Genomic DNA, 24491 nt, shown 5'->3' on the forward strand with positions numbered 1-24491 from the left:
ATGAAATAGACAGTGTTCCCTCATCTTCTATTTTTAGGAAGAGTTAATGAAAGATTGGTGTTAATTTTATTTTAAATTTTTGGTATACTTTACCAGTGAAGAAGTTTTCTTATTTACTAATTCAATCTCTTCATTTATTGTAGGTCTATTCAGATTTTTCATTTCTTCTTGAGTTGGTATCCAAAGTTTGTGTCTTTCTAGGAATTTGTCTATTTCAGCTAGGTTTTCTAGTTTATTAGCATAGAATTGTTCATAGTACTCTTATAATCCTTTTTATTTCTATAAGGTTATTAATTATGTCTCTTTCATTCCTAATTTTAGTAGCTAGTTTTCTCTTTTCTGAAATCTTAGTCTAAAGGTTTGTCTATTTTGTTGATCTTTTCAGAGAATCAATTTTGGTTTCACCAATTTTCTCTATTTTTTTTTCTATTTTCAACTTCATTTATTTCCACCCTAATCTTTATTTCTTCTTTTCTTCTGCTTGCTCTGGTGTTTGTTTTTGTTTTTGCTTTTTGTCTAATTTCTTAGGAAGATTATTGGCTATTGATTTGATATTTTTCTTCTTTTTAAAAATAGAAGTTCCTCCCCAAAAAAAATAAAAATAAAAATAGAAGTTTACAACTATGAATTTCCCTATAAGCAATTTTTACTTGTTGTCTTCATTTTCTTTTGTCTCAAAGTATCTTCTAATTTTCATGATGACTTCTTTGACCCATTGTTTATTTAAGAGTATGCTGTTTACTTTCCACTTACTAATGAATTTCCCAAATTTCCTTCTGTTATTTATTTCTAATTTCATTCAGTTGTAGTCAGAGAACATATTTTGTATGGTTCAGTCCTTTTACATTATTGAGATTTGTTTTGTGGCTTAACATATAGTTTGTCCTAGAGAATGTTCTATGTACACTTGAGAAGAATACATATGCTGCTGTTGTAGGATGGAGTGTTCTATAGATGTCTGTTAGGTTTGGTTGGTTTATAGTCCTGTTCTAGCCTTCTCTCTTAGGAGAAGGCAATGGCACCCCACTCCAGTACTCTTGCCTGGAAAATCCCATGGATGGAGGAGTCTGGTAGGCTGCAGTCCATGGGGTTGCTAGGAGTCGGACATGACTGAGTGACTTCCCTTTCATTTTTCACTTTCATGCATTGGAGAAAGAAATGGCAACCCACTCCAGTATTCTTGCCTGGAGAATCCCAGGGACAGAGGAGCCTAGTGGGCTGCCATCTATGGGGTCGCACAGAGTCGGACACAACTGAAGCGACTTAGCATCAGCATCATCAGCCTTCTCTTTCCTTGTTTATCCTCTGTCTAGTTGTTTTATGCATTATTTAATGTGAGGTATTAAAATCTCCAGCAATTATTGCTGAATTGTCCATTTCTCCCTTTCAGTTCTGCCTGTTTTTTTTGTTTCAATATGACTCTGTTGTTAGGTGCATATATGTTTATAATTGTTAAATCTTCTTGATAGATTGACACTTTTATCAATATAAAATGTCCTTTTTTTCCTCTAGTAACAGTTTTTGTTTTAAAGTCTATTTTATCTGATGTTAGTATAGCAATGCCAGTCCTCTTTTGGTTACTGTTTGCATGGTAAATCTTTTTCCATTCATTTACTTTCAACTTATTTGAAAGTGTAGTTCAACTTGTTTCTAAAGTGTATCTCCTGTAAATAGCATATATTGGGTCATGTTTTTCATCTGTTTTGCTTATCTCTGCCCTTTAATTCGGAGAAGGCAATGGCACCCCACTCCAGTACTTTTGCCTGGAAAATCCCATGGACAGAAGGGCCTGGTGGGCTGCAGTCCATGGGGTTACTAGGAGTCAGACACCACTGAGCGACTTCACTTTATTTTTTCACTGTCATGCATTGGAGAAGGAAATGGCAGCCCACTCCAGTGTTCTTGCCTGGAGAATCCCAGGGACGGGGGAGCCTGGTGGGCTGTTGTCTATGGGGTCTCACAGAGTCGGACACGACTGAAGTGACTTAGCAGCAGCAGCCCTTTAATTGGAGTGTTTAATTAATTTACATTTAATGTAATTACTGATAAGGTAAAATTTATGTTTATAATTTTGCTATTTGTTTTCTATATTTCTTGTGCCTTTTTTTGTTCCTGTATTTCTCTGTTAATGCATACCCTCGTGTTAAATAGATATTTTCCAGTGTGCCATTATAATTCTCTTGATATTTCTTTTCCATATTTAAAAAATATATATTTTCTTTGTAGTTTCCCTGGGGATTACAATTAACATTTTAATTTATACCATTCTCATTTTAATTAAAGCCAGTTTAATTTCAATAGTATTAAAAAAAAAAAGTTGCCTCTTTATAGCTTTATTCACTCAGTCTGTCTTTGTGCTATTGTTGTCATACAAATTACATCTTTACACATCATATGCCCATGAATATAGACTTATGAATTATTGCTTGATGCAGTTGTGTTTTAAATCAGATAGGCAGGGAAAAGTGTCAGAGACAAAAAAAAACATAACAGTATCCATTCATACTGTTACAGGTGCTTATTTCTTCACGTTTTTACAACTTTGCTTAGCCTTCACTTCCTGCCTGTGCAGAGCCTCGGGGTCAGCCAGAGATCCTATTCAAGCACACAGCCTTATGCATATTTATGGCTTTTTAGATTCCTAGGAATATGTCAGAAGTTTTCAAAGACTCCTATGGATGTCTTAGTCCCCAGATTTTTCTGTTAAGTCTTTTGGTCAGCTTGTTGTTTGTCTTAACTATAATTGTTGCCTCAAGCAGCTGCTGTGTTAAATAATTGCTGCTGATTATTTTTGAAAAGCATCCCCCCAAAAAACTTCTCACATCAGGTGAACTCTGAGTCAGGTCAAATAGATAAGTCCTGTGTGTGAAGTTTTCTAGGGAAGTCCAAGACAGGTCAAATAAAGATAGTTCTTTGGGAATGGGGCTTTGGAGGACTCCAACCCTGTTCTGCTTCTTCCATTGGCTGCTAGCCTGCCGGTTTTCTTCAGAATTGCAAGACTGCTGATTTTCAAATCTGTTCGGGAGGTGGAAAGAAGAGAATAAGAACAGAAAAAGTTCAAATGTCACAAAACGTAACTGCTCTTAGTGAGATTCAGCCTTTTTCTTGAATAAATACTTCTTGAATTACTGTAAGCCTATGCTCAATTTTCAGAATTCTGACAAAGTTCATTGTGACCACTTTGGCCAGTACTCTCATTGCTTTTACAGAGGAGAGGACTGTTATAGGCACTTACCCTGGCATTCTGCTGACTTTTCCTCCAGGTATATCTTATTCTTTCCCTGCCCTAGGATAATGGCATTTCAAAGTCAGTATCTGGGACCTAGATCATTGCTACTGGAATGTCCTTGCTTCTAAATTGTCTCATTGTGCAGAGCTAGGAAATATATTTTTGTTGCTGTTTAGTTGCTCAATCATGTCCAACTCTTTGTGACCCCATGGACTGTAGTCCACCAGGTTCCTCTGTCCATGGCATTTTCCAGGCAAGATTATTGGAGTGGTTTATGACATATATACATATGAAATTATATATATACACATGTATGAAATTATATGCAGTGTGCTCATACTGATACTTTTTTGCCATGCCACACAGCTTGTGGGATCTTAGTTCCCCAACCAGGTATCGAACACAGACCCCCAGCAGTGAAAGTGCCAAGTCCTAACCACTGGACCACCAGGGAATTCCACAGATACTTTCAATTCTAATCCAACACAATATAAGGTTCCTTCTAGCCTTTCCCCATTCCATATTTATATTTCTCTTCTCTAACATTGAGAGCCCTAGCTTCCAACATCATCAACATATTTACTCATTTGCTCAATCCTACAATACACAGAAAATATTTTTAGAATTTCAACACCCTTACCACTGTAAAACACAACCACAGTAAGGTATAACGAGATTTGTTTGCCCTTTTTATGTCTTTAGATGAGAATATACAAAGTACTATATTCAAATGCTACATGGTTTGTTCATTTTGTCATTCAAAACAGTTGTGTTACTCATTTTATTTCAAATGTAGTTTGTTTCCCTTTATAGTAAATTTTAGGTTTTTTACTATCTATATTGACTTAATTTTATGTATTTAAATGTAATATGTTAGCATGATTCCAAAAGTCAAAATATAAAAAGGCATTCCCAGATAAAAATTTAAGCCTACAGGAAATGGATAATTTCATTAGGGGAACACAGTTTACCAATTTCATTAGGGGAACACTTTACCAAAATTTACCCCATATGAGTTTACCACACCAATTTCCATAGAAGTAATAGCAAGGAGAGATAAAAAAGCCTTCCTCAGCGATCAGTGCAAAGAAATAGAGGAAAACAACAGAATGGGAAAGACTAGAGGTCTCTTCAAGAAAATTAGAGATACTAAGGGAACATATCATGCAGAGATGGGCACAAGAAAGAATAGAAATGGTAGGGACCTAACAGAAGCAGAAGATATTAAGAAGAGGTGGCAAGAATACACAGAAGAACTGTACAAAAAAGATCTTCATGACCCAGATAACCATGATGATGTGATCACTCACCTAGAGCCAGACATCCTGGAATGTGAAGTCAGGTGGGCCTTAGGAAGCATCACTGGAGGTGATGGAATTCCAGTTGAGCTATTCCAAATCCTGAAAGATGATGCTGTGAAAGTGCTGCACTCAATATGCCAGCAAATTTGGAACACTCAGCAGTGGCCACAGGCCTGGAAAAGGTCAGTTTTCATTCCAATCCCAAAGAAAGGCAATGCCAAAGAATGCTCAAACTACCACACAATTGCACTCATCTCACAGGCTAGTAAAATAATGCTCAAAATTCTCCAAGCCAGGCTTCAGGAATACCTGAACTGTGAACTTCCAGATGTTCAAGCTGGTTTTCGAAAAGGCAGAGGAACCAGAGATCAAATCGCCAACATCTGCTGGATCATGGAAAAAGCAAGAGAGTTCCAGAAAAACATCTATTTCTGCTTTATTGGCTATGCTAAAGCCTTTGACTGTGTGGATCACAATAAACTATGGAAAATTCTGAAAGAGATGGGAATACCAGACTACCTGACCTGCCTCTTGAGAAACCTGTATGCAGGTCAGGAAGCAACAGTTAGAACTGGACATGGAACAACAGACTGGCTCCAAATAGGAAAAGGAGTACATCAAGGCTGTATATTGTCACCCTGCTTATTTAACTTATATGAAGAGTACATCATGAGTAACGCTGGACTGGAAGAAGCACAAGCTGGAATCAAGATTGCCAGGAGAAATATCAATAACCTCAGATATGCAGATGATACCATCCTTATGGCAAAAAGTGAAGAAGAACTAAAGAGCCTCTTGATGAAAGTGAAAGAGGAGAATAAAAAAGTTGGCTTAAAGCTCAACATTCAGAAAACGAAGATCATGGCATCTGGTCCCATCACTTCATGGCAAATAGATGGGGAGACAGTGGCAGACTTTATTTTTTGGGCTCCAGAATCACAGCAGATGGTGATTGCTGCCATGAAATTAAAAGATGCTTACTCCTTGGAAGAAAAGTTATGACCAACCTAGACATCATATTAAAAAGCAGAGACATTACTTTGCCAACAAAGGTCCATCTAGTCAAGGCTATGGTTTTTCCAGTGGTGAGAGTTGGACTATAAAGAAAGCTGAGCACCGAAGAATTGATGCTTTTGAACTGTGGTGTTGGAGAAGACTCTTGAGAGTCCCTTGGACTGCAAGGAGATCCAACCAGTCCATCCTAAAGGAGATCAGTCCTGGGTGTTCATTGGAAGGACTCATGTTGAAGCTGAAACTCTAATACTTTGGCCACCTGATGCTAAGAGTTGACTCATTGGAAAAGACCCTGATGCTGGGAAAGATTGAAGGCAGGAGGAGAAGGGGCAACAGAGAATGAGATGATTGGATGGCATCACCGACTCGATGGACATGGGTTTGGGTGGACTCCGGGAGTTGGTGATGGACAGGGAGGCCTGGCGTGCTGTGGTTCATGGGGTTGCAAAGAGTCAGACACTACTGAGCGACTGAACTGAACTGAATGAAGAAAGTTATTAAGAAACTACCGCCTTAAAAAAACATCAGGCCCAAATGATTTCAAAGGGGAATTCTACCAAACTGTTAGAGACCAGTTAATCCCAATGGCACATAAATTATTCCAAAGAACATAAAACGAAGAGCAACTTCCACATTACTTTTCTAAAGCAGTTATAACTTGGACAACAGAAAAAAGAAATGCATAGGCAATTTTCAGTCATGAATATCAATGCAAAAATCCTAAAGCAAATATTAGCAAACAAATCCAAAACTATATTAAGAAAATAATATAATATAACTGTGTATAAAGTTTCCCCCTTGGAATGCAAGAATGGTTTGTTATAGGTAATATACTGGGTTGGCCAAAATGATCATTTGGGTTTTTCTGTACCATCTTATGGAAAACCCAGAATGAACTTTTTGGCCAACCCAATATAATGCAACATATTAATTGATCTGAGGAGAAAGTCATATGATCATTTCCATAGATATTTTTGAAGCCTTTAACAGAGTTTAGCACCCATTCTGATAAAATCATTCAAAAATAGAAATCAACTCATGCCTTCTTAACATGATCAAATTTGTATACCTCAATCCAAAAGTCACTGTTAACTTAATAGGACAACACTGAAAGCATTTCCATTAAGGTGAGGAACAAAGCAAGGTGCCCACTCTTTCTACTCCTTTTCAGTACTGTGTTTAGAGGTATTGTTTTTCAGTCGCTCAGTCTTGTCCAACTCTTTGTGACCTCATGGACTGGACTCCAGAAAGCCAGGCTTCCCTGTCCTTCACCATCTCCTGGAAATTGCTGAAACTCATATCCATTGAGTCAGTGATACCATCCAACCGTCTTGACCTCTGTTGTCCCCATCTCCTCCTGCCTTCAATCTTTCCCAGCAGAGGGTCTTTTCTAATAAGTGGGCTCTTTGCATCAAGTGGCCAAAGTATTGGAGTTCCAGCTTCAGCATCAGTCCTTCCAATGAATATTCGGGATTGATTTCCTTTAGTATTGACTGGTTTGCTTTCTTTGTAGTCCAAGGGACTCTCAAGAGTCTTCTCCAACACTACAGTTCAAAAGCATCAATTCTTTGGCACTCAGCCTTCTTTACGGTCCAACTCTCACATCCATACATGACTACTGGAAAAACCATAGCTTTGACTATATGGACCTTTATCAGTAAACTAATGTCTCTGCTTCTTAATATGCTGTCTAGGTTGGTCATAGCTTTTCTTCCAAGGAGCAAGCGTCTTTTAATTTCATGGCTACAGTCACCATCTGCAGTGATTTTGAAGCCCCCAAAATAAATTCTGTTACTGTTTCTACTGTTTCTGCATCTATTTGCCATAAAGTGATGGGACCAGATGCCATGATCTTTGTTTTTTGAATATTGAGTTTTAAGCCAGCTTTTTCACTCTCCTCTTTCACCTTCAAGAGGCTTTTTAGTTCCTCTTTGCTTTCTGCCATAAAGGTGGTATCATCTGCATATCTGAGATTATTGATATTTCCCCTGGCAATCTTGATTTCAGCTTGTGTTTCATCCAGCCTGGCATTTCGCATGATGTACTCTGCATATAAGTTAAATAAGCAGGGTGACAATATACAGCCTTGACATACTCTTTTCCCAATGTGGAACCGGTCCATTGTTCCATGTTTGGTTCTAACTGTTACTTCTTGACTTGCATAGAGGTTTCTCAAGAGGCAGGTAAGGTGGTCTGATATCCCCATCTCTTTAAGAATTTTCCACAGTTTGTTGTGATCCACACAGTCAAAGGCCTTAGTGTAGTCAATGAAGCAGAAGTAGATGTTTCTCTGGAACTCTTTTGCTTTTTTTATGATCCAACAGATGTTGACAATTTGATCTCTGGTTCTTCTGCCTTTTCTAAATCCAGCTTGAACATCTGGAATTTCTTGGCTTATGTGCTGTTGAAGCCTAGCTTGGAGAATTTTGAGCATTACTTTGCTAGCATGTGAAATGAGCCATTGTGCAGTAGTTTGAACATTCTTTGGCATTGCCTTTCTTTGGAACTAGAATGAAAACTGACCTTTTCCAGTCCTGTGGCCATTGCTGAGTTTTCCAAATTTGCTGGCATATTGAGTGCAGCACTTTAACAGCATCATCTTTAAGGATTTGAAATAGCTCAGCTGGAATCCCATCACCTCCCCTCGCTTTGTTTGTAGTAGTGCTTTCTACGGCCCACTTGACTTCACATTCCAGGATGTCTGGCTCTAGGTAAGTGATCACACCATCATGGTTATCTGGGTCATGAAGATATTTTTTGTATAGTTCATCTGTGTATTCTTGCCACCTCTTCTTAATATCTTCTGCTTCAGTTAAGTCCATACCATTTCTATCCTTTATTGTGCCCATCTCCCCAGGAAATATTCTCTTGGTATCTCTAATTTTCTTGAAGAGATCTCTCGTCTTTCCCATTCTATTGTTTTCCTCTATTTCTTTGCATTGATCAGTTAGGAAGTCTTCCTATTCTTTGGAACTCTACATTCAGATGCTTACATCTTTCCTTTTCTCCTTTGCCTTTAGCTTTTCTTCTTTTCTCAGCTATTTGTAAGGCCTCCTCAGACAACCATTTTGCCTTTTTGCATTTAGAGGTATTAGACCAATGCAGTTAGACTAGGCAAAACAATTATAGATGTAAAAATGGGTAAAGGGGATGTAAAAATATCTCTATTTATAGATTACATGATAGTATACCTAGAAATTCCCCAGAGATTCAATAACAAATTCAAACAATAATAGTAACAGCAGAATATAAAATCAGCATACAGAAATCAGTAGTTTCCATATATACAACTAACCAGACAGAAGAGAAAACCCCATTTAAGGTAATAACAAAAAAGATAAAATGCTTCAGAATAAGTTTAACAATATATGTGCAAACTTGCTGCTGCTGCTGCTAAGTCGCTTCAGTCGTGTCCGACTCTGTGTGACCCCATGGACTGCAGCCCACCAGGCTCCCCCGTCCCTGGGATTCTCCAGGCAAGAACACTGGAGTGGGTTGCCATTTCCTTCTCCAATGCATGAAAGTGGAAAGTGAAAGTGAAGTCGCTCAGTCGTGTCTGACTCTTAGCGACCCCATGGACTGCAGCCTACCAGGCTCCTCCATCCATGGGATTTTCCAGGAAACAGTACTGGAGTGGGGTGCCATTGCCTTCTCCCATGTGCAAACTTTTATGAAGAAAAATTTAAAACACTCCTGAAAGACTCAAAGGTAGATTTACACAAATGGGAAGGCATTCCTTATTTGTGGATAGGATAAATTAAGATCATAAAGATATCAGTTTCCCTTCTTAGGTCTCTATTTTTAAATTATAAATGTAATATGACCTCCCCAAATATACCTAATAAGCTGTTATCTGGAGCTGGATAAGTTGATTGTAAAGTTCATATGAAAAAGCAAACATGCAAGAATAGCCAGGAAAACCTGAAAAAGAAGAGCTTTGAGGGGGGACTAGCCTTTCCAGTCTACAAGTTTAATGCTTTTGCAAGCAAACATTTTATGAAGCTTTTCTAATTTAAACACTATGACACACATGGATAGACAGACTGAGACTAAAGGAAGAAAAATTCAAAGTCCAGATTTAGATCCATGTACAATGGAAATTTAGTAGATGATACAAGTAGCAAGCTTTGTTTTTGACATTTAAATTCTTCATCCATCTGAAATTGATTTCCTTTCTCTTTTTAGCATTCTTACAAACATCTTTATTACATTTCTTTAATACTTCTCTACATGCATTACAGAATGGCTGTTGCATCCATTCACTTACATAATGCTGTTCTCAATATAGCAGTCCTAGCAGTCTTCCAAACATCTTTATTACATGTGTTCTTTAAAATTGATTTTCATATACAGTATGAGATAGGTAGGGATCCAGTTTCATCTTTTCCTTTATAGATAACCCTTTTTCCCCATTGATCTGGTATGCCACCTCCATCATATCCTAAATTCCTATGTATGTGTGGGCAAGTTCAGGAGTCTGTTCTAGTCCACTGGTCACTTTCTTTATACCTGTTCCAATTCAGTGCTATCTTAATAGCTATATTTTCTCATTAATTCCTGATAGTACCTCCTGGCTGTTTTGTAGCTATACAAAGGCTATTTTTGTCAGGGACAGAAAGAACGGGCCTTCAGAGGAAGACAGTTAATGGTGGGTAATGGTGGCAGGTGATGGCAGAAGCATTAGACTTTTTGCCAGCCAGCTTGCCTCCCCTATTTCCTCTTTTGTCCTCAACAACACTGTACAACATGGAGGGGTAAAAGGTGGCCCTGGATTTGTGGGAGCAGCCTTGCCCAACCCCATACTTGGAAGCTGAGATGGCAGACACATCAGGACTCTGGCCCCGCTTCCCTATCTACTCCCATCCAGTTTGCAGACCACCAGGAATCCTCTAGGATGCTCAGCTCAGTGTGTCTAAATATTTCCCAGTCAAGTGTGGGGTACAGTTTGACTTCTCTTCACCCTAACTTCCCTAGCCTGGTGATCTACTTACATCAGCTTGGTTATGCAGACCTAGAGGGTGGGTTGCTGTGGGAGTAGGGACTTCTCTTTCCTTGCTACCTGCACTCCAGGTGATTTATGGCTCAGCAAATGTTTGTAGAGGGTTCATGATGTGACAGGCAGAGTCCGAACCCAAGGCCTTTCTGGATCCAGTGCCTTCTCTGGGCCCAGGATTCATGGTCCCTGTGATATAAGGAAAGAGAGGGTGCTTCACGGTCAGAATCAACAGGGTAAGTGACTTTGAGACTGTGTGAAAGAGAGAGTGAAGGAGTGAGGGAGCAATTGAAGGAAAAAGCAAGGGAAAACAAGAGTGTGGGGGACGTCATTTATTCCCTTTCTTTTTTTAACTTATTTTTTATTTGAAATATAAGTTATTTACAGTATTTTATTAGTTTTAGGCGTATAGCATAGTGATTCACAATTTTTCTTGATAATATTCCATTTATAGTAATAATAAAATGTGGCTATATTCTCTGTGCTGCACAGTATATTTTTGTAGTTTACAGGGTTTTCTTTTGAGGGGCCAATTTCATTGAAGTGTAACAAGTTCAGAAAAGGGAACATATCATAAGTATATAGCTCACTGAATTTTCACACAGTGAACATAGTCCTCTCTTCTGCATCCAGATCAAGAAACAGAACGTGAACCAGATAGATCCCCAGCACAGTTAGGAGCTGGGAGTCTTTCGGAGGCTTGAGGAGGTGGTGATGGGAGGTTGAAGGGCTTACATTGGTTTATGTTGTTGAAGAAGGTGAAGCATCCCCAGCCCACTGTGGCTGAGTAGAAGTCTGGGTCCAAGGCCAGAGGCTATTGTACATGAAGATTCAATAGCAGATATCTGGTCACCAAGGAAAACAGCAAAGTTTATGCCTTCATATCCTTGCACTCAGGGTCCCTCCACAGGGATTGTGCAAAGTTGATACTCAGGTATGTGACTTTGCAGGGGTAGCAGGGAGGCACCTGGGGGTGATTTGGCAGAACACTGCTCCATGCGCTTCTCTACATAGCTTCTGCTTTTGGAAGAGAAGGGTCGCAAGGATGAAGGATAGGCATGGATGCCAGGGACCTGTGAAAGGAAATAGCAAACAGCAGTGAAACAAGGAGGAGTGTGGATCAGTAAGGAAGGAAGAGTGTGAGGAGAAGGTGCAGGAGTGAAGAAAAGGATAGAACATGGAGAAGGAGCAGGAGCAGGGGATCAGGAGAGGGAGAAGGGACCAGCAAACAAGAGCAAGGAACAGAAAGAACAAGGAAGAGCTGGATCTATATCTGCAGGCATTTTGTTGGTCAGTCGCCAAGTCGTGTCTGACTCTTTGTGACCCCATGGACTGCAGCACACCAGGCTTCCCTGTCCCTCACCATTTCCCAGAGTTTGCCCAAGTTCATGTCCATTTAATTGGTGATGCTATTCAACCATCTCATCCTCTATCACCCTCTTCTCCTGCCTTCAATCTTCCCCAGCATCAGAGTCTTTTCCAATGAGTCAGCTCTTCCCATCAGGCGGCCAAAGTATTGGAGCTTCAGCTTCAGTATCGGTCCTTCCAATGAATATTCAGGGTTGATTTCCTTTAAGATTGACTGGTTTGATGTCCTTGTTGTCCCAGGGACTCTCAAGAGTCTTCTCCAGCACCACCGTTCAAAAGTATCAATTCTTTGGTGCTCTGCCTTCTTTATGTACAGTGCTCTCACATCTGGAAAAACCATAGCCTAGACTATACAGACCTTTGTCGGCAAAGTAATGTCTTTGCTTTTTAACATATTGTCTAAGTTTGTCATAACTTTCCTGCCAAGAAGCAATCTTCTAATTTCATGACTGCAGTCACCATCCACAGTGATTTTAGAGCCCAAGAAGAGGAAGTCTGTCACTGCTTCCACCTTTTCCCCTTCTATTTGCCATGAAGTGATGGGACCCAAAGTCATGATCTTAGTTTTTTAATATTGAGTTTTAAGCTGGCTTTTTCACTCTCCTACTTCACCCTTGTCAAGAGGTTCTTTAGTCCTTCTTTGCTTTCTGCCATTAGAGTGGTATCATCTGCATATCTGAGGTTGTTGGTATTTGTCCCAGAATGTTGATTCCAGCTTGTAACTCATCCAGCCCAACATTTCTCATGATGTACTCTGCATATAAGTTAAATAAACAGGGTGACAATAAACAGTCTTGTTGTACTCCTTTCTCAGTCCTGCACCAATCAGTTATTCCATACAAGGTTCTAACTGTTGCTTATTGACCCGCATACAGGTTTCTCAGGAGACAGGTAAGATGGTCTGGTATTCCCATCTCTTTAAGAGTTTTCCACAGATTGTTATGATCCACGCAGCCAAAGGCTTTAGCGTAGTCAATGAAACAGAGGTAGATGTTTTTCTGGAATCCCCTTGCTTTCTCTGTGATCCACCGAATGTTGACAATTTGATCTCTGGTTCTTCTGCCTTTCCTAAATGCAGCTTGAACATCTGGAAGTTCTCAGTTCACATAATGCTGAAGCCTAGCTTGAAGGATTTTGAGCATAACCTTACTAGCATGGGAGATGAGTACAATTGTCCGGTGTTTTAAACATTCTTTAGTACTGCCCTTCCTGGGAATTGGGATGAGGATTGACATTTCCCAGTCATGTGGCCACTGCTAGGTTTTCCAAATTTGCTGACATATTGAATGCAGCACTTTAATAGCATCACCTTTTAGGATTTTAAATAGCTCTGCTGGAATTCCTGCAGGCATACTTGTAGATGATCAGGACCCCTCCCTGATACACTCCTCCCTGAGCCCCTTCCAACACTACACAACTCAGTGCACATTCTCATCCATCAAAGAGCATAAAGGGGGTGAATGCCATTCCCTGATGGTCAGTAAAGTGTGACCAGATGTCCCTTGGCTGGGACAGATTGTGATCCCCAAGTACTCAGTCCCAAAGATCCAGGACACTATGGGTTGGGGACAGAATTTTCTGTGGATGGCCGAAATCAGGAGCACAGCATGCTGGGATTAGGAGCACTTGGTGGAAAATGCTCCAGGGAGGGGACACTTTGTTCTAGGGCTGGGACAGAGAGAGGCCTGAAGATGAGGTATCCATGCAGGGTAGGGACATGCAGGCTGGCCTGAGATAAGGAATTCCTAGAAGAAAACTTCTCCCCAGGGGTGTCACCACTGCTGTGGTGTGTAGATAGATAGATATAACCACATTGCTCTTTATATTTGAGTACTTTCATGACCCAGAAACATTGATTCTGGGTTTTTTAGAACATTGATTGTCTGTGAGGGGGGGAAAAGGGAGAGGGACCCTGCGACTGAAGAATACTTAATGGATGAGGGGCTGGGTCTTAGTATCACATCCCTAGTTTTGAGGCCTCAAAGACCCACCCTATTCCCTCAGCCAGAACAAGGTCAGGGGCCTGTATTTTGGTGAGGAGACAGATATGGGGAAGGAGGTGAGCAGGGTGCCTTGATGTTTTGAACTCATAATGCTTCATGGTCTCAGTAAGAATACCCAGGAATTAAGCCACAGGGATAAATGGTGGGAGAAATGTGTCAGGGGATCCCTTGGGTTTCAAACATTCAAGATTTTCCCTGTCCCAATACTCTTGGGGAAAAAAAAAGTTTGCAGAGCATCTGCCGTTTAGGTTCAACCACCTCATAGGGCTTTATCCACTCTTCTGGATCCTCACTGTGAGTCCCTGCATTAGAGGCCTTCCTGAGGTCTGCCCAGACTTACCCACATCTGAGTTACAATAAATAGTGTGGGGGTGTGGTTGGTAGCACCTGAGGGCCAGCCTGAGGCTGGTCAGGGACAGAGCCAGGAACAAAGCAGGGACCAGCAGGAAGTTGGGACTCATGGCAGGGACCTGGAGACACAGTGAGGGTGAGCGGAGTTGAAGCATGAGCTTTTCCTGGCCCAGCTCACCCTCAAACAGGAGAGGATTCAAGGAGCTTTCCAGGGGCCTGGAGTCAGAGGAGACCCTCATGATATGATGGGGGGAAAGGACACTGAGACTTGCCCTCTGGTACCAGTGGCCCCGCCTCCACCCATCAGAGCTGTAACTCTTCACAAAGGTTCAGCAGGAGGCCCAGGCTCAGTGGTGGATAAATAGTTAACAACAAAGAGGTGTGGCCTGGGCGTTCCTGCCCACATGAACTCTCTATTTTGCTTTTTTAAGAGCTCATATCTTCAGCCTTCTATTGCAATGGGGAGTGTCTGGGGTTCTAACAACTTCTTTTGAAGACTTTCAGCTAATCTCTTTTTTCAAGCTCCACCTTCACCTCTACATCCAGAGAGTGTGTGTGCCCTAATCATTTCCTTTGGTGGGCGCTCTATGGTATAACTGGGGTTAGTCCTCAGATTTCATCACTACTGGCATAGGAGGTGTCCCAGGCTGGAGAGTGAGACCTAAGTGTCAGTCAGTATTGATGAAAAGGAAGAATTGTTCTACCTTTTCATCTGTCATTGGGAGTATGGAGAGATGTTTCAACATATAGGGTAATATATTGAGAGCTGTTCCAGCAGGGAGATTTTCCAACTAGAGATATCTAAGGATGGGGAAATGTGTCAGTGGGGAAGGGTGGTCAATCAGTAGGGGCTATATGGATGGACGAGGCTTTATGAATGGAAAGGCTTTTCAAGTGAGTTTAGCAATGAGGTAGATATCAATGGTGGGTATTTCTGAATGGTTCTGAATGGTAAGATTTGACAATGAGAGCATTTTGATAGGCATGCCTGAATGGGGAGATATGCCAGTAGAATGTATTCTTGGGAAGATTTGTTGATAGAGGTTATCAATGAGAATTATGTCATTAAAAGGTATTCATGAGTAGAAAGATTTTTCAACTGAGTGGTCATAGGAGATATGCCAACAGATTGGGTAATCATCAAGAGAGATATTTGTCACTAGAGTCCATCAGTGGATGATAGATTGCTCCTGGGTATTTGTGAATGGGGAGACTTGCCAGTGGGAGGTCATCAGTGGAGATTCATCAATCAGATGTTTATGAATAAAGAAGGTAGCTCAACAGAGGTATTTTTTACTGGGATATTTGTGGAAAAGGGAATTTGTGCAGTGAAGAGAGGGGACATTTCAAAGGAAAAAATATGCCAAGGGCTTAGAGATTTGTCACCTATAGTTTTGGCAGCAATAGAGATTTATAAATGTGATGATTTGTCCACAGTGAGGACTTCATAGTGGGGAACGTTATCACTGAGGGGAGGGCTTGCCTTCAGAAGTCTTTGAAAATGTCAGTATTTGTAAGTGGGGTGATTTGGACATTGGGAAGCAGTGTAAAAGTCTCACATGATAAGAAAAAATAACACATGAGCGTATTAAATATTTGTTACATCTCTGGGGAAGATATCAGGATGATGAGTTAAACTAAGTTTTCCAGGGTGCATTCAATTATTACTACTGATATTATACATTATTTCTAATATTGTAAATTATCATTCCCGACATTAAACATGATTTTCAATATTGTAAATAATCATTAGTGATACAGATAATCACTATTAAACATTAAATAACATTTATCATACTACTCCTAATTAATACTTACAAGTGCTATGTACCTAGCACTGTTCCAGGCACTTTACACGTAAAGTTACATGCCTATGAGTTAGGCATTCGTTTTATACCAATATTACAGAGGTGGAAACTGAGGTATAAAGAGGTAATGTAATTTTCCCAAGGTCACAGAGCTAGTACATGTAACGGGCGGGATTTGAATGCAAATGACCTGGCTTGAGTGTTTAGGTTCTTAATCACTACACTACACTACCAGTCTAGAAATTTAAATTACTGTAACATTATATAGGAAGTTATTGTTATGAGAGTTTCATGTGTTTTGACACCCCCAAAATACCCAGTGGGTGAATGCACTCATTAATCATCCTCCAACGCTAGCACAGACTTCAGAAGGATTCTGGGTAGGGACTGCAAGGCCCATCTTTCAGGGAGATGCTGGGAAAGGTTGAGGGCAGGAGAAGAGGGCGTCAGAGGATGAGATGGCTGGATGATATCACCGATGCAATGGACATGATCTTGGGCAAACTTCCGGAGATGGTGAGGGACAGATGCTGCAGTCCATGGGGTTGCAAAGAGTCGGACACAACTGGGCGATTGAACAACATCAACAACTGAGGCTTGGGTGAGAAGGGCCAGCCCCCAGGCTACCCGTGGAGCTGGACCCCATGCTGCACACCTCACAGGACTGCCACCCCCCCACTTGCTTCTTCTCAGCCATCAGAGTCTCTTCCAATCAGAGATTCACACACAGACACATGGAATGCTAGGGGTGAAAGGCAACTCAGTTTACTTACTTTAGTGGATTTTCTTTTTTTTTTTTTTTTTTGGCTGTAGTGCAGCATGCGGATTCTTAGTTCCCCAACCAGAGATCGAACCTGTGGCCCCTGCATGGGAAGTGTGGAGTCTTAACCACTGGACCACCAGAGAAGTCCTTTAGTTGATTTTCCAGAAGAGTGATGGGGGGTGTAATGACCCCAGGACTATGCATATCTTGCCTGGAGCTCCTGCTGGGGTCTGGGGGAGGTGATCTTGTGTGTTGAGACTCTGTGAAAAGGGCTGCAGTAGGGCCTGGTGGTTATCCCATGAAGTACAGAGTCCTGATCCAGGGTACTACCTGTAGGTGGGCAGGTTGGCAGGAGAACCATTTCCACAATAGGCTTCATCCTTCTACTGCCACTTTCCTCCCAGGGGTAAAATAATGGAGAGCTTAGGGCACTTCGTAGGTGTCTCGGTAAAGAATCTGCCTGCCAATGCAGGAGATGTGGGTTCGATCCCTGGGTCAGGAAGATCCTGGGAGAAGGACATGGTTACCCACTGCAGTATTCTTGCCTGGAGAATCCCATGGACAGAGGAGCCTGGCAGGTGATAGTCCATGGGGTTGCAAAGAGTTGGACACGACTGAACACACATGAATACATGCAGAGAACAGGCCCTGGGGTCAGGAAACAGTGTAAGAGTGCAGGGAGCTGGTACTAGGGTTTAGTGAACTGTCAGAAGCTGCCAGACACTTGCAGGCAGCTGAGCCAATAGAGACAAGGCCAGAGCCCAGGTCCTTTCTTTGTACCCATCAGCAGAGGCTGCCATTTGCCCCTTTTGGTGGACAGGGTTCAATCCTCCCAGGGTATAACCAACATGTAAATATTAAGACACAAATTGTTGCTGGAAATATCTGCACAGGTAGCCATTGGGTGCTCAAAATCCATCCATCCCTGGGACATACCTTGAGCCCTGGCAGAACCTTCCAGGAATACAAAAGGACATGGACCAAGAGGATCTAGGGGGCCATACTTGGTGACCCAGAATGTCCTGGAGGAGACCTGGGTTCTTACTGGTAGCACCAGTAGGTAGTCTGATGGGAGGGAATTTGGAAGTATTTTCCTTCAACAAAGTAAAAATGTTAGTCACTTAGTTGTGTCCAACTTTGTGACCCCATGGACTATAGCCGGCCAGGGTCCTCTGTCCATTGGATTCTCCAGGCAAGAATACTGGAGTGAGTTGCCATTTCCTCCTCCAGGGGGATCTTCATGACTCAGGGATCAAACCTGGGTCTCCTGCATTGCAGGCAGATTCTTTACCACTGAGTCACTTGGGAAGCCCTTCCTTCGACAAATATCTATGTAAAGCAGATTCCAGTCAACAGGACACTTGAGTGTTCTACTGAATGTTTGCACCAATCTGAAAGCCCAGTTCCCAGGGACCTCACTTCAGTTGGATCTTTGGAGTGTAAGGAGCAGGTTCTAGGGACTGAGAAGGGCCTGGGCCAAGCTGTGTAAGCAAGAAGTCATGAGGAAAGGAGTGTTTGGAAGGTCTCTCACTCAGGTTTTTGGGAGGAAGATGAACCAGAAAGGTGAGGCTTGAGTCTAGAGGCCTAAGTTTTGGTGAATGGACAGCTGTGTAGGGGAAGGTGGAGGTGCGGGTAGGCTGATGCACCTGGTTGGTCCTGATTTTGGACCCTCGCTGCACTTCACTGCTTCAGTTGATCAAAAGAGTGAGGGGAGCAGAAATAGGGGGGATGGAGAAGGGCAGAACTTGGGGATTTTCAGATCACACCTTCTCCCCCTCCCTCCTTGTCCCCAAATGAATACTTCCAAGAAATCTCCCATAGGCCGTGGCGGGGAGTGGGGCAGGGCTGCCCTTTCTTCCAGAGTCCCTGGCTGGGTTATGTTGATGGGGGCTGGGGGCGATCTCTGGGCCTACTGGAAGTCTCCCTGTTCACTCAAGTCAGACTCACAGTACCAAACCTAAGGTTGCAACAGTGACACCCACAGGTTTGGATGGGGTAAAACGTCCTCCCTGGATGACATCAGGACAGCGCCTGAAGCGAGAGCTGTTTACAAATGATTGATAGGGCATTCGTCAATGAGCTGGTCCAGTGGAGGGATTTGTAAATAGGGGAATTTGCCAGTGAGGTTGCCATTTGGTGTGCATGCATGCGTGCTAAGTCACTTCAGTCGTGCCCAACTCCATGACCCTATGGACTGTAGCCCGCCGGGCTCCTCTGTCCATGGGATTCTCCAACAAGAATACTGCAGTGGGTTGCCATTTCCTCTTCCAGGCGATCTTCCCGACCCAGGGATTGAACCTGCATCTCTTACATCTCCTGCATTAGCAGGCAGGTTCTCTACCACTAGCGCCACCTGGGAAGCCCCCGCCATGTGGCAGCAGTAGGATAATTTCTGAACTAGAAAGCTCAATGTAGTAGGAACGACAAATTAGTCTGGTAAAATGCTTTTAAGTATTGAGTAGAGAGATAATCCAGTAAGTCATGGTTGGTAAGGCAGGTTACATGACAGCAGTGCTAATGCCAATGTACAGAATAATTATCAATACCTCAAACTGTATATAAAATATAAAAAGCATTGGACACCCCTCACTCCCTCAGCATTGGTCCCCGGGTACCCCCACCAGGTCATCAAGTGACATGGGTTTGTTCCCAGACACTACACAGGGAGACTGCCTGCTGGGTGGTAGTTCTTTATTTCATCCTCTTGAAGAAAAAAAGGTGGGAGTGGAAACAGGGGCGAACACTGTGCGGGCTTCAGCTTCTGCTGGGGGCAGGATTCAGGCCATCTGGGCCCGCAAGGACTGCCAGGTGCACAGCCCTGGCTCCCGGGGCAGGCAGGCCAGGTGGCGGCTCTGGAACCCCTTGTCAGAGCCTGTGAGCAGCTGGTCCGTCCACAAGCAGTGAGTGTCGCTCTGCAGTTTGCAGGGGATGGATGAGCAGGGAAACACCTGGAGGAGGGGAGGGAGGAACAGCTCTGAGGGCTTCTCCTCCTGCCCCTCCAGAGAACTTTGCACTCTTCAGCTGTTAACACAGAGCTGCTAGGGAGACCTGGTGGGTACAGACTCAAAAACAGTCCCTCCCATTGTGGGGAATAGTCATTGGGCTTGGTGAGATGACAGCAATCCATGTCAAAGATCAGTTTCCTGGAATGGTGGTAGGGGAGCAGTCAGGCAGGTCACCTGGGGGGACCGTCCCATTGGACGGGGAATAGCTGGCAGTAGCAGGGAACAACTGGAAGGCAGGAAACTTAAGCCTAAGAAGGAGACATGGGGCTCAGAGACAGTCACTGGGGTCAGAGGACTTCCAGGGCCATCAGGGAGCAATCCTGGAACCCTCCGAGTGGCAGAGCAGTCACAAGGGGGAGTGAGAGGAACAGAAAGCAGGCAGATAGTCTGCTGCTGCTGCTGTGTCGCTTCAGTCGTGTTCAACTCTGTGCGACCCCATAGACGGCAGCCCACCAGGCTCCTCTGTCCCTGGGATTCTCCAGGCAAGAATACTGGAGTGGGTTGCCATTTCCTTCTCCAATGCATGAAAAGTGAAAAGTGAAAGTAAAGTTGCTCAGTCATGTCCGACTCCTAGCGACCCCATGGACTGCAGCCTACCAGGCTCCTCCGTCCATGGGATTTTCCAGGCAAGAACACTGGAGTGGGTTGCCACTGCCTTCTCCGGCAGATAGTCTAGGGAACTGCGAATCCCCAGGTATCAGACACAGGGCAAAGGAACAAGCAGAATGTCCGAGGAACAGTCTCGGATTTGAGGAAACAGCAAGAGAGAATAGGAATATCCCTAGGGTTTGGGGAGCAGCCATGGGGACAAGGAATAGCTAGAGGGAGCAAGAAACAAGCCGTGGTTTGGGGACAAGACAAAGGACTGTTCTCCAGGAGGTAGGCAGGCTCCAGGCACTCACTGTGCATTCCTCACAACCAGCAGCATAGGTCTTGGTGAATCCCCGGCGCTGAGCAGAACTCATGCTGTTCCAGGGAGCCACAAAACTGCAGGTGGTGATGTGCAGGTGCCCATTCGACAATTGTCCTGTGGTGGGGGAGGGGGGGTCAATAGGCAGCTTCTGATTGGCTAAGCCAGGGACAGAGTGGCACCAGATTGGTGTCCCAGGACCTCCGACACCCGCTGGGTAAAGCCCCAGCCTTCTGATAGGCTGAAATTAGGGCATTCCTCATTTCAACGGGGATCATTCTTTTAGAGCCTCCCTTCCCTTGCACTTGCGCAGTTGCCAGGCAGCAGCGGAGGGTTGGCGTGGCACAGGGCGATGGGGTGGAACCTCACCAGCTATGAGAAACTCCTCACTGCGGTTCTGGGACCTGTGGAAGTATCCGCAGACGCTCTCCATGGCAGGGGTGTAGATGAACCGGATGTCAGGGGCATCCCTCAAGGCACTGAACCCTTTGAACATCTGTCAGTGGATGAAGGCAAGAGTCTTGTACTGACACAGCCCTCCCACTCCACATTCTTCCCTGAAGTCAGATAGCATCCTGAGATCACAGCTAACTTTCCCGCCAAACCAGTGGCCAGAGGCTTTTATTCTGATGGGGAGGAAGATGTTAGGAACTGCTGGGGCAAGAACTGAAGGGTTACCTTAGTCATCTTGATCTCATAACGCTGGTATAAGGCAGTCTCATTGACTTCTGCGGTCCCCACGAACTTGGCCCTGATGACTGCAAAAGAAGAGGGGAAACAAAAACAAGTCAAAGGGACTACAAGGGGCCAATACAAATAATCACAATAATACTAGCAAAGCACATCCTTAAATAGGGATTGCTGGATGCCAGACAGCACCCTAGAGATTTATACATTTGTTAATTGTCTCATGTGTATGTTGAATGCCTATTCTTGGCCAAGCACTGCTTCAACCCTTTTTCCTATATTCATCCTGTGTTTGTTCACACAACAAATATTTTAGAGCATCTCCTCCGTGCCAGAGCACTGTTCTGGGTGTCAGGGACACAGCAGGGAACAAAACACAGAAATCTCTCCCTTTGTGGTGCTCACAGTCTAACTAGGAGGAGACTAAACACACGTGAAATAATTAAGTATATGGGACGTTAGAAGGTAGTAAGTGTGATAGGGAACTTCAGAGCTGGGTGAGGGGGATCAGGAGTACTAGGGGACAGGGGTTCAAGTTTTGAATAGGGTGGTCAGGGAAGGTCATCCTGAGAAGGTGACATTTAAGGCAGCCACTTATGTGGATACCTGGGGGGATGGGTATACCAGGCAGAAGCAGCAGCCAGTACAAGGGCTCTGAGGTTGGTCTGGGCCTTGAGTAATCAAGAAAGCGTGAGGATGCAGAGCAGCTAAAGCAGAGTCAGTGTGCTGAGTGGAATTGTTCTAGAGGTAGGCACCCTCGTGCACCCCGCTGACCTGAGAGGGAAACCAGAGCTGGGAGTGTGTGGGCGAGGTGGGCACACTCACCGACATCGGAGCTGCAGAAGGCCGTCTGTGGGTGGGGTGGGACGCAGGTACAGGCTCGGCTGGGGGCCGTGAGCCACAGCAGCAACAGGATGCCAGAGGCCATGGGTGCAAAGGGGGCCATGGTGCGTTCTGTGGGGGGGGGGAGGGTTCAGAGGGCCCCCAGCCCAGCTGATCCACATACCTGGGCAGGCCTCCCACCCCACTCTACACCACACCCCTCCACACACACACAGTGGGGATTTTAAGGGGCTTGGGGATTTGAGAACCCAGGAGAGTTTAGGGGGATAGGGAGTCAGGAGAGTTTAGGAGTCATGGAGTTTGAGCAATTTCAACTTTGAGCACTAGGTAAGTGGGTGAGTTATGGGGCTGCAGTGTTTAGGGGGCTGGGGGAGTTGGAGAATTTCGGGGTGCCAAAGAAGTGGGAGGGTTGAGGAGTTGGGGCTGAAGAATTTGGGGTTAGGGGAGCTGAAGGAGTTTGCAGGGAGGTTGGGAGTTTGGGGGTTGTGCATATTGAGTTGTAGAGGAGGTGGGGCAGTTGAAGGAAGTTGAGGAATTTGGAGGAGCTTGGGGATTTAAGAAGTTGACAGAGTTTGAGGGCTTAAGGGGGTGGGGTGCCTGAGGAATTAGGGTGCAGAGAAAGCTTTGAGTTTAGGGAGTTGGGAATTTGGGAAGCTAGGGATTGTGGGGGCTGAGGGAGCTTCGGGGGTTTGGGTTGCTGGGGGACAAAGAGGGAATTTAGGGGACTTGGCAGCTTGGGAGACAGCTGTGGCTTTAGGGGCTCGTGGCTTTCGGGGCTCGTGGCTTTAGGGGAGCTGGGGATGGATGTCAGGGGTTCAAAGGAGTTGGGAGTGCTGGGATTGAAAGAGCGATTCCAGCCCCCCTCCCCCGCCCCCGCCCTTTTCCCCTGCTCCAGCCCAAGGTCCTGGTACCCGCCGGCCAGGCTGAGCAGCCGAGTATCAGGCAGGAAAGCTCCAGCCCAGTTCCAGGCCCTGCGGGCCGCCCAAGCCCCTGCCTACCTCTGGTGTAGCCTCTCTGGGCGCTGGGTCTGCGGCGATGGCGGCAGGGCCTGAGCTGCGGAGGATAAATATCCATGCGAGGGCGGGGTAGCAGCAGCGGTAGGAAACCACAGGCCTCCAGGCTTCCTGGATGCATTACTCATCCGCCCACCATCCGCGGAGGCCAAGGGGCGGGCCCTGGACTGCCAAAAAGGAGATGCATCCTTCTCCTCTCCCTCCCCCAGAGCCTCGCCCTGACCACCCCCTCCCCCGTCTCCACGTCAGGCACTATCCCTCCAGGCGGTCTCAGCGGAGGGTTACAGACAGGATTCCGCCCAATGCAATTCCCTAAAGTCTCCAGAATCTAACTGATCACCCACATCCCCCCAAACCCCTCATGGGTGAAGCCCAAATGGTTCCTTCCTTCAATAAACACTTTGGTGTGCAACTACTGTGGGGGGAGGCAGAGAGCAAACAAATAGAAACAGTGGAGGGAGATAGGTCAGGTGAATGGAGGACGGATACAGTGGGGAAACTGAGGCACAGGCGGTTAAATGATTTATCCAAGCTCACAGTTAATAAGTGGCAGAACTGGGATTTGAACTCAGGTCGTAGAGCCAAAGCCTGGATCTTAACCCCTCTCAGAAAAAAACAAAAACAAAAACAGGCAAACAATCAGCATTTATATAGCACCAACTCACTTCATGGAGAAGGAAATGGCAACCCACTCGGGTATTCTTGCCTGGAGAATCCCATGGACAGAGGAGCCTGGCAGGCTACAGTCCATGGGGTCGCAAAGAATCAGACACAACTGAGCAACTAACACAACTCACTTCAAGCTCATGATAAGCCTCTGAGATGGTTATTGATATTATCCCCATTTCCCAGAGGAGGCAGAGAGGAACTGAAGAACTTTCCCAGGACCACAGGGCATGGCTGGGATTTGAACCTAGGCTAACTGGTGCCAGGATCTTAACCCAGGCAGAGCACAGTCCTGGAAAGCAGGGAAGCTGCCAGTGAATGAATGAGCATTGGGGTGGGGGGAGCTGAAAGGTGGTGAAAGAGGCCAGTGAGTCAGTAGAAAACAGATCCCCTCCCATCCTGCCCTCCCTCTTCCCCACCAACCTTCCCATGCCCCTGGTGGGGGGTGGGGTGAGACAATCTGTCCACCAGCTTCCAGATGCTGCCTGGACCTTCCCTGGGTCCTGGGAAAGGGCTCTGAGGGCCAGTTAACATCCT

At 44.5% G+C, this 24491-nt stretch overlaps 2 protein-coding genes across 3 annotated transcripts in view; one reads left to right on the forward strand and one right to left on the reverse strand.

The window, feature by feature from the left end:
- The window catches only part of SYN1 (synapsin I), a 54464-nt gene that overhangs the window by 20673 nt on the left and 9300 nt on the right, over positions 1–24491 (forward strand). The gene's annotated exons all lie outside the window — the stretch shown is intronic.
- On the reverse strand, positions 19505–23431 carry TIMP1 (TIMP metallopeptidase inhibitor 1). The gene is made up of 6 exons (XM_006058558.3): positions 23274–23431; positions 22258–22386; positions 21424–21503; positions 21115–21241; positions 20738–20862; positions 19505–19778 (listed from the first exon to the last, which is right to left on the reverse strand). The coding sequence occupies exons 1-6, from the start codon at positions 23407–23409 to the stop codon at positions 19608–19610; spliced, it is 768 nt and encodes a 255-aa protein (XP_006058620.1). The 5' UTR covers positions 23410–23431; the 3' UTR covers positions 19505–19607.

The sequence above is a fragment of the Bubalus bubalis genome, chromosome X (genome assembly GCF_019923935.1).
Source record: "Bubalus bubalis isolate 160015118507 breed Murrah chromosome X, NDDB_SH_1, whole genome shotgun sequence".
Taxonomy (NCBI): domain Eukaryota; kingdom Metazoa; phylum Chordata; class Mammalia; order Artiodactyla; family Bovidae; genus Bubalus; species Bubalus bubalis.